Raw genomic sequence first — 10,426 nt, 5'->3', positions numbered from 1 at the left:
AAAATCTTGGTGCTGTTAAAGTCCTATATGATTGTCTCTTTTAGGGATATAAGGTGGAATTCGGAAACAAATTGAAGCTCTGTATACTGCTAAAGCATCCCTATGTATTGCTTAATAACAGTTTTTTTTTGCTTGGGTTGGGCAAACCTAGAGATACTATCTATGCATTCCTTCTATTTCGGAGTGTACATAGTCCGGATCGAGATCTTAGACTGTAGCAATTGTACTAATGCTAAATGCTGTATGGTCATACGTCATTTCTTTTTATCGCATTTTTACAATAGCGGAATACCCTAAAAACATAATGTGGCAATGTGCTGCACCAACTGGGTATGCAGCTTCTGTTTAGCAACTAGTTAGCACTAAGCCCACATATATGATGTATCTGTAAAATCGTGTGGATTTTGGTACCAATTTAACTGCCAGACATCCTTTTGTTCCAAGGAATGAACATGTCGGATTGTAATAATATAAATGTATACTTCCTTTTCATTAGTCAATGACAACCAATTCCTGTTGGATTTCAGTGCAATACTCCAAATTTGGTTATTAAAGACATCGAGCAATTGGTGTGGATTGCCAGTGTATATCATTTCATTGAAAATGCCTGCATTACAGTAGAGGGTGTGTCTTAGTGACTGCTCCCTGGAGTTTTGATTGATGTAGTAAGGATTCAGTGGGCATGCAGTCCATCCCATGGTCATTTTGATTTGATTTATTCCTGTTTATCCCAAGCAGGATAGTAATTATCGCTTATGTTGTTTTGTGGAGCTTAAATGTGATCGCACGTAAATGCATACCCCTTATCAACTATAGTGCCCTTTTCAGATTCTTGGACATTCTTTTTGGAGACATGAGGATGCGCCATGTGATGATGTGAGTGACGGTTTCTTTTTATAATGCATAGTCCAATTAACTTTTCCTCATTGGTTCTTTGTTAACCTCTTTGTACCTTCAGTTTTCTATGGTTTTGCAGACATCGCAGAATGGCGGCCCCAAAATTCATGAAAAGGTTAATTTTCTTATTGAGTATGCTCATATGTTGGATGTTAAGAGATGGCAATTTGAGAAAACTGCATTGGTGTCTGTAATATACTAACTGAAATTTTCTTGGCGCAGGAGCCTTTATCATCTCTAGAGTCTGAGTTTGCATACGACCCTATGAAAGATAAATCAAATGTAAGTACGACTTGTGAACCATTAAACTTGTACTTGTTTTGTTTACTCACTTGTTTGCTATTTGTTCTCTCCTATTCTTTGGGCTTCTGCAGAAGCTTTTGGCTAATTACTCTGAATACCGGAAAGTAGCTGGAGATGGGAGTTGCTTCTACAGATCGTTCATTTATTCATATCTGGTATGCTGATATCTTGTTGAGTCATTCTTGTTGCTGATTTTTTTCCAGTTCTCCACCTTAAAGTTTGTGGTGCCTCAGTGCATATCTGCATTGATTTTTTTTTCCGTTGGGTCTATAGGAGCTGCTTGTGAAAGTACCTCATGAGGAGGAACTACGTTTGATTGGGACACTTGAACCACTGTTGGAGAAGTTCCAAAGACTTGATTTGCCTGGTTCATATTATCATGGTCATGATGTAAGACTTAGCATAGTTTCCATTAACCAATTTGTTTAATCCTACATATCAGAACCACCAATTGCAATCAAGTCATATATTCATAATTTTCTAATCTATGCAGGCTTTTGTGAACTTCATACTGAAATGTATGGACCGAAAACAAACTCTATCAGTAAGGTGGGTTCACATTGAGATTATTACAACAATTAACTATGCTGCATACTTTTTTTAGAGGACTAAGCTGCATACTTATGTTATAAATGTCTTTGCAGTGACTATGAAGACTGGCTTTTCCAGGAGAGTCAAAATGATCAGCTGTTTGCCAATAGTGAGAAATCACAACCACACTCTTAGTTATGTTGCTACCTTACTTTAATTTTCTGACTCCAGCTATTTTTATGATCTAGTCATATCATATCTTCGACTGGTGACAGCGATTCAGATATGCACTGAGGTTGAAAAGTTCCGGCATGCCATACCTGAGCTTGATCCATCATACCCTGAAGGGGTGAGTGTTTACTTTCTGTGTGGTCAAAAGTGTAGTACTAGGTCTGGGTATTTGTCTCTGTCTGCTGGTTATGATTTTTGTGCGCTGCAACTTCACAGTAAGAGTAAACTTTGCACATCGTGTTACTTATACCAGCAGGTGAGTTTGTTTGTAAAAAATGATGTGAATTCCTCACTCACAAACCCCTCGTCTGTTTTCAAATTGCAGTGGTGTCGACAGGAAGTCATCCCAATGCACAAAGATGCATTTGAAGTCCATGTTGTCGCCCTCACCGATGTACTACAAGTGCCCCTCCGAATTGTCAACGTTGACATTTCAAAGATTGCAGAGCCAAACACCCACATCTACGAGTCACCAGATGCTTCGCCCTCGGTTCCTTGTGTGACGCTGCTGTATAGGCCAGGGCACTACGATATCATCTACTAGTAGTATTTGTAGTAAGTCGTAGATACCATCAGGCCTGATCAGAGAGCGCACGGTTACATGTAAGGAAACTTCTGGGCTAGGAAAACGCAGCTATTACTCTTGGTGTGTACTCATGTTGCACTATTTCTATCTTTGTGCATCCGTACAGAAATCTATTAAGCTTTCTTTCTTGGGCTATGAATACGCTGCCGAAATTCTTTGGTGGAACGAGCAGCAAGTTCAGAACTGCGTCATTTTTGAATGGTGGAGATATGAGCTGGTGAGGAAGAAAGGGTATTGCAGGTTTGGATTTCACGCTGTGATGAGGTAAAGGCCGATGATACATTTTCGTCAATGTTCTTTTACTGTAATAGCTTCAAGTAGTATCTTACAAGATACAGAAGCAGTCATGTTTTTCTCAAAAGTAAAAAACATGGAGACAAATTTCATGAAACCATTACTACCAGAAATTACTGTCGTCCCACGCGGTGCTTTGCTTCGTCTTGAGGAAAATCGAGGAGACACCTGCCCGTGTTAAATGTTTGATTTGCTGACTCCCGTAATTAAGTGGGACGTTGATCTCTTCAGCAATGTAATTATGGGGATTTTATTTTTATTAGGCCAAGTCAGCAATCCGTGAGAATACATATCCCAGCCGTCTATCTCAGCATGAAACATGAGAGCAGAACCGATGGATCCAGTTACACGCTTATCTTTACTATTAAACACCAATCGGTGGTGGTCGTACGTGAGAAAACCACGTTCGTTGCTTCGTACGTCAAAAAAAAAACCTCCTGCCGATCGAAAAACCGTTAGAGCTACGATCGGTCTGTACCGTAAAAAAACCAGCCAATCCAGGGAGTCCAAACCGACTACGGTGGGACGCATCCTCCAGATGTATGCTAGCTGTTGCTGTTGAGAACGCACACCCAGCCACGGGCGCTCCAGAAGGCAAGATGCTTGGAGGAGAAGAAGCTTTGCAGGACCCGGGAGTCAACAACCAAAATAAGCGCGCATACTATCCGGGGGTGAGCTGGCCTTGATCGATGAGGACATGGCTGTGATGAAACCCTCACCTGTGGCCCGCCCCCACCTCCCGCAGCTCGTCGTATGTTGGGCTTGCGCGCCAGGGATCGCTTGGATCCGAGAGCTCCAGGTTTGGGGACGTGAGGTCGACGAGCGGCAGCAAAAAGGTGTGCCGTTGTTGTCCCTCTCATGAAAGATAACACCAGCCGGCATGAACACAAGCAAATCGTGGCGGCGTACCTGCTAGCCAACCTTGCCTGGCCCAATTTCGACCATCGCATCAGGCGAATCGCAAGCTATTCCCTACCAGAGCAAGGGTAGGGTTGGTATCCGGGCCATAACGAAGGATCTGCCGACGGGAGTTGCTTGATCACGTCTTAACACACCCTCTCCATTGGCAACGGAGGTGGTGTCTCTCGAAGTGATTCCAGCGTGCTACATGTTTCTCGACATGCCCAAGCGGCCTAAGGAATGACGGTCGACAGCAGGCGGCAGCCGCGACCATGGTCTGGTGTTCTGCAGGTGGCGGATGGGTGCAACTGTGGAGTAGTATTTGATTGAACGACAGAGCTGGACCTGAGCACGAGCATCGTCGTGGACAGTAGGAGGTGGCCGCGATACTGGCGTGGCATTTGAGTCGGCGGCGGAGCTAGACATTGGCGTTATCGCAGACAGCAGGCGCCGGCCATGGCGGAGAGAAGATTGACATGAACGGATTAGGCTAGAGCTGAGCGAGAAGATCAAGTGAGATGTATGGTGCATAGCCAAAGTCGTCCTTGCTTGCGTCTCACATCCGTCCACTGCTGACATCAGCAAACTAGCCAAAAGTTTCGATTCCCTTGTCGTCGACGGTTCGTTAGGAGAGCCTGCTGTCCATCTACATCGCCACCGTTGCGGGCCTGGGTTGCAGCCCTGGAAGGAGGTGGCGAAGCAGTGTTCTCCTCGTCTGGTTTTCTGAATATGCGGCCGACTAGGCATGTCGGTCGTTGCAATTAATTCACTAGACGGCAAAAGCATCTGGTACTCACACAGACAAGCAGGGGAATGAATTGCATTTAGGTTGTTGCTGATGCAAGTTTGTTCCTCGTTTTAGATCGAAATGGGACGGCCAGCCATCGGACTAGAGACGTAGGAGCCGGAGGAGACGGATGATTTATCTTTAATTTCTAAATTCAATGCGGACCGTAAACAAACCCAGTCAATTGAGCGAGTCACGCTGCTCGCTCGGGAGGAGTCCCAGAGCATCACGAATTGACGACTACGATGCTAGCATTGATCGCTTGATCATATCATCTCTCTTTTCTCCGACCTGAACTCTGGGAAAGCAGGCACTGTAAAACGGAGTCGAGTCTCTCGACCGATATTGAGGCAGGGGCGCAGGACACGTCGTCTGTTGTTCTGCTGGTATAGCTGGTCGGCTGGCGCCGCCGCAGCATATGCCGGAGGATGGAGTTGCGCCAGACATGTATAAGGCCGGCACAGGCGCACAACGTAGGTGAACTCACAGACGTTGTACACGAAGCAGCTGACCTACATCCAACGACGGGGACCTCGATTGATCGGGCTACTCAGAAATAAATAATTGGATCCTTCCTTTCTATGCATAAAATGATATAATTAAAATCCATGGTGTTCTTAGATGCCGTTTTTACAAAGTGTAATTTTCAGTATTATAGCTCTGCATATGATGTTTTAGATCGTGCGCTAGGAAAAAAAAGTTTAAATCACCCGTAGCAACGCACGGGTATTCAGCTAGTACTTCTCTCAAATTCGAACCCTGTTCCCTCTAAAGTGAGCCTATAAATAGAAGGCACGGTAGAAACCGCGGGCGGCAGCGCGTGCCGTGACTTATGACTTTGGACTTTAGCGTCGGCGAGGAGAGGAGAGGGCACTCTGGATCGCTTGGGTGGAGCCGGCGAGATAACCACCGTTGTCTATATGACTAGCCGGCGGTGACCATGTACTGTACAAGACCACCAGCGACGCGAGGAGGCCGCCGTGATGCATCGTCGCCGCCATGCTTCGTCTGTGGAGGAGTTAACTCGGCTGTTGATTGGTCCAGCAATCATGTACAAGGTCTCCTGCCGCAGGTAGTTATTCCTATACGAATACATGCAAGTGAATGACTTCCGCTCCCGTTGCAGGCGTAGCAGTGCATTAAATTGCAGCGCATCAAGGTGCCCCGAGCCCTGCCCCCGAGCTCGGCCCGACGCCGCCTGGACGCCGCCCCGTCCCCGACGTCGGCCCCGCCCCGAGCTCGCTCCGACGCCACCTAGACGCCGCCCTGTCCTCGACGCCGGCCCCGCCCCGAGCTCGCCCGGACGCCACCTCGACGCTGCCCCGTCCCCGACGCCAGCCCCGCCCCGAGCTCGCCCAGACACCAGCTCGACGATGCCCCGTCCCCGACGCCGGCCACGCCCCGAGCTCGCCCGGACGCCACCTCGACGCCGCCACGTCCCCGACGCCGGCCCCACCCCGAGCTCGCCCAGACGCCACCTCGACGTCGGCCCGTCCACGACGTCGGCCCCGCTCCGAGCTCGCCCAGACGTTGACGCTCCGCAAGACCTGGTGGCCGCACCATCACAGGCAGGTGCGCCCGTGACGGCGCCCGCCTCCGCCGTCCGCCCGCTCCTCTGCCGTCCACCCGCCCGACGGTCGCCGCGCCTCCGCCATCAGCCTCTCCTCGCGCGCGCGCCGCGCCTCCGCTGGCCGAGGCCCTGACCGAGCCGCGTCTGGGAAGAAGAACGAGACAACTGCATATCTATTCCCCCTATCTCTCTCATAGTGGTGGGTCCCATCCTTTGTATTCCTCCCGGTATTTTTATTGTATCAGCACATGTTAGATCTGCCATCGTGGACCCCACACCACACTTCAACCAATGGCAGCGCGAGTTCTGCCGGGAGCACATGCCCGCCGGTTCAACCGTGAGTTTTGGCACTTTGAGGAAACTGCATTGGTCTGTAATATACTAACTGAAATGTTCTTGGTGCAGGAGCCTTTATCATCTCTAGAGTCCGAATTTGTATACGATCCTATGAAAGATAAATCAAATGTAAATACGACTTCTGAACCATAAAATTTGTACTTGTTTTGTTTACTCACTTGTTCTCACCTATTATGTGGGCTTTTGCAGAAGCTTTTTGCTAATTACTCTGAATACCGGAAAGTAGCTGGAGATGGGAGTTGCTTCTACAGATCGTTCTTATATTCATATCTGGTATGCTGATATCTTGTTGATTCATCCTTGCTGCTGAATTTTTTTCTAGTTCTCCACCTTAAAGTTTGTGGCACCTAGTGATGATTTCATTTTGTCCATTGGGCCTATAGGAGCAGCTTGTGAAAGTATCTCCTGACGAGGAACTACCCTTAATTGGGACGCTTGAACCATTGTTGGAGAAGTTCCAAATACTTCATTTGCCTGGTTCATATGCTGATGGTCATAATGTAAGACATGTTGCATAGTTTCATTTACCAATTTGTTTAATTCTACAGATCAGAACCACCAATTGCAATCAAGCCATATATACTCATAATAATTTTGTGATCCATCCAGGCTTTTGTGAACTTGATACTAAGATGTATGGACCAAAAACAAACTCTATCAGTAAGGTGGGTTCACAACTTCACATTGATATTACCACAACAATTAACTATACTGCACACTTATGTTATAAATGTTTTTTTTGCAGTGACTATGAAGATTGGCTTTTCCAGGAGAGTCAGAATGAGCAGAATTTTGCAAATAGTGAGAAAACAGAACAACTTTCTCACCTATGTTTCTACCTTATTTTAATTTTCTGACTCCAGCTATTTTTATTATCTAGTCATATCCTATCTTCGACTGGTGACAGCGATTCAGATATGCACTGAGGTTGAAAAGTTTAGCGATGCCATACCTGAGCTTGATCCATTGTATCCTGAAGGGGTGAGTGTTTACTTTTTTGTGTGGTCTGAAATGTAGTAATAGTATGGTATTTGTCTTGTTGTCTGCTAGTTATGCTTTTTGTGTGATGCAACTATGGTAAGAGCAAATTGGGCACATCATGTTAGTTATACCTGCAGGTGAGTTTGGTTGTACAAAATTGATGTAACTTCCTCACTTTTCCACATCCTTTCTGTTTTCAAATTGCAGTGGTGCAGAGGGAAAGTCATCCCAATGGAGAAAGATGCATTGGAAGTCCATCTGGTCGCGCTCACGGACGTATTACATGTGCCCCTTCGGATTGTCATTATTGACATTTCACCGATTGCGGAGCCAAACATCCACACAATCTACGAGTCACCAGAGGCTTTTCCCGTAGTTCCTCGTGTGACGCTGCTGTATAGGCCAGGGCACTACGATATCATCTACCAGTAGTACTTGTAGGAAGTCGTGGATACCGTAGCATGAGATATACTATGGTCAAGCATGTAAATTACTCATGTTGTGTACACATGGTGCACTGATTCTATCCTTTCTGCATACGTACAGAAATCTATAAGATTTCTTTCTGGGTTAGGAAAACGTGGCTGAAATTATGTGCTGGAAGGAGCAGCAAGTTTAGAACTATGACATTTTTATCGAAATTATGTGCTGGAACGAGCAGCAAGTTTATGAGCTGTTGAGGAAGAAAGAGTATTACAGGTTTTGATTTCACGCTGTGATGAGGTAAGGCCGATGATGTCTTTTCGTTAAAAATTATTACTGTAATAGGAGTAGCTAGTATCTTACAAGTTACAGAAGCAAGCTATTTTCTCAAAAGTAAAAGCATGGGAACAATTTCATCAAACCATTTCTAGCGTCTACTACCAGAAATTAGTGTCGTCCCACGCGGTGCTCTGCTTCGTCTCGAGGCTTCTGATATACTTGGCCATGAACCTCCAGATGCGCTCATCGTGGCCGCGACACCAGCCGGAGAGCTCCTTGACGCCGCGCTCCGCCACCGTGAAGGCTTCGACGTGCAGTGACAGAGCGGCCAGGGCCCTGACGTAAGGCAGGTAGGCGGTCGGGTCCATGGGGAAGGCCGCAAGGAGCCCCTCGCCGACGGCGCGCACGCGCTCCACCTCGCCGTTGCCGACTTCGAACTCCAAGTAATCATCCCAGCCCTGCTTGCCGAAGCCGCCGCCGCCCCGCGGGAGCCGGCGCACCCACCGCTCGAGCACCCGCCGCTGCCCGTCGACGTCGCCGGCTCTGCGCTCTGCCAGGGACCAGCTCCAGTACACGAAATTCTCAATGGCGGAGTCGGAGAGCGCGGCGAGTGCTCGCTCGCAGACGGCCCGGCCGGCCTCGATGCCGCCGCCTCCGTCCTTGAGCTCGAACGTCACGAAGCCGGCCCACAGCTTGGCGTTCCCGGGGTCGGCGGCCGTGCCGGCCTCGAATTCTGCTCGCTTGGCGGCGGCAGCTGCTGTCTCCTCTGCCATCGTCGTACCTTGAGTTGTCGATCTTTGAGTTGTGCGATGCGTTGTACGCCGTCGCGTGGGTACTTATTGAGGTCGATGATGATTCGCTTGGTAGTCCGCATCAGATCGGACTCGGATGCAACAGCTAGCGACTCCTAGGAAAGATTTGCACGTCGTATCCCCTGCACTGCAGGAACGGCGCCGGCCCGGGGGTCTCATCTCATGGATCCGTGTTCTCGTCGAAAGGATCTTCTATCTTTTCCCTTGCAAACAAAAACACTCGCTCGTGGATCCGAAACCTGTTCGCCCAAAGCATCGAATCGGTCAGTCCAATGATGGTACTAGCACGCAGGAATTAATTGGAACGCAGGAATTAATTGGAATCGAAGAAGCCTCTCTCGCACGCACCAAAGACACAACAAAAGTCGACATCGTTCATTAATTAATCACGCTTATCAACCGCCGCCGCGCGCATTAATTCGCTCGCTTCCCGCGACTGACTGCGGATTAATCACTCTCCCTGCATCTCTCCTTCTGAATTCCGATCTCTCTTTTCTTCCTTTTTCTTCTCATATAGTAGTACCTACTCGATCGATTGGGATTACCACACCCTTGTACTACAGTAGTATTATTTATACCTATCCACTAGCTCAAACACTCTGCAATTTCTAGCTACTTTTCTCTTTGACCAAGGATGTAGTATGTACGAATCTTTTAAATTCCTACCTAGTATGGGACGCTACCTCTGTCCGGGTCCTAATCAGGCTAGTTAACACGAGTCTTGTTCTTCTCTTCTTTAACTGAAAATCAAAGACAAGGAATGACATTAACACTGACTTGTACCAAAACAATGACCACCTGCTGGATGTTACGGTATATCTCTACAAAATGCTACAGATATTGTCCAGCTTGTCATTGCCTACAAGGCAGAAACCAGAAACTTACAAGCAGAATAAGTGGAATTCGCACGCATGCTATGACATCACAAACAGTGATGGCTATACTGTGCACACAGGCGTCACCCTCCCCTGCACATACAAACCAGTAAACTTTAGAAAAAAATTGTACAACTCACACAAACAAACCGTGCTCATAGATCCATGAAAACACCACACGGCAAAGATCTCTCTCTCACACACACACACACGATAGAGCTTTTCCTACATATGCACCATGAAATGGGCACTCAGACAGCCTAGCCTGATGCACCATATGCCCCTGAACACTCCAAACATACAGTCCAATTACCAGAATGCATGCACTTTTTTGCGGGTAAGAAGCCAAATGATATCAAGTACAGAACTGCCAAGTAGTTGAATGATCAGTAAAAGCAAATACAAGCATACGTTCTTACCATGTTCTGTACCTACAGCTAGATAACAAAAACCACCAACTAAGCAAGCCGAATACAGACATGCTATCTAATCAAATTTTGTAACTACACAATCGTGTCCCCGTTCGAGATCACCACATAATACTAAATCAACCACACCACCAGAGTCCTAAATAAGAAGAGACAAGAGAGGAACATGACA

At 47.2% G+C, this 10,426-nt stretch overlaps 1 protein-coding gene across 1 annotated transcript; it reads left to right on the top strand.

Annotated features, from left to right (window-relative positions):
• Positions 1–312: 312 nt before the first annotated feature.
• LOC124658062 (OVARIAN TUMOR DOMAIN-containing deubiquitinating enzyme 1-like) lies at positions 313–7,913 on the top strand. The gene is made up of 11 exons (XM_047196510.1): positions 313–330; positions 528–584; positions 817–876; positions 959–1,012; positions 1,120–1,179; positions 1,272–1,355; positions 1,474–1,590; positions 1,694–1,749; positions 7,202–7,257; positions 7,337–7,437; positions 7,645–7,913. The coding sequence occupies exons 1-11, from the start codon at positions 313–315 to the stop codon at positions 7,867–7,869; spliced, it is 888 nt and encodes a 295-aa protein (XP_047052466.1). The 3' UTR covers positions 7,870–7,913.
• Positions 7,914–10,426: the final 2,513 nt, after the last annotated feature.

This window comes from Lolium rigidum, chromosome 1 (assembly GCF_022539505.1).
Source record: "Lolium rigidum isolate FL_2022 chromosome 1, APGP_CSIRO_Lrig_0.1, whole genome shotgun sequence".
Classification (NCBI taxonomy): Eukaryota; Viridiplantae; Streptophyta; class Magnoliopsida; order Poales; family Poaceae; genus Lolium; species Lolium rigidum.
Note: the sequence above shows the minus strand (reverse complement) of the source record. Positions and strands in the feature narration are given on the sequence as shown.

What these genes read in the sequence shown, in the direction of transcription:
- LOC124658062 (XM_047196510.1), top strand. An exon ending in AGGATGCGCCATGTGATGAT is followed by an intron (nt 877 to 958) that starts GTGAGTGACGGT and finishes TTGTACCTTCAG; the next exon opens with TTTTCTATGGTTTTGCAGAC. An exon ending in CATATTATCATGGTCATGAT is followed by an intron (nt 1,591 to 1,693) that starts GTAAGACTTAGC and finishes TAATCTATGCAG; the next exon opens with GCTTTTGTGAACTTCATACT.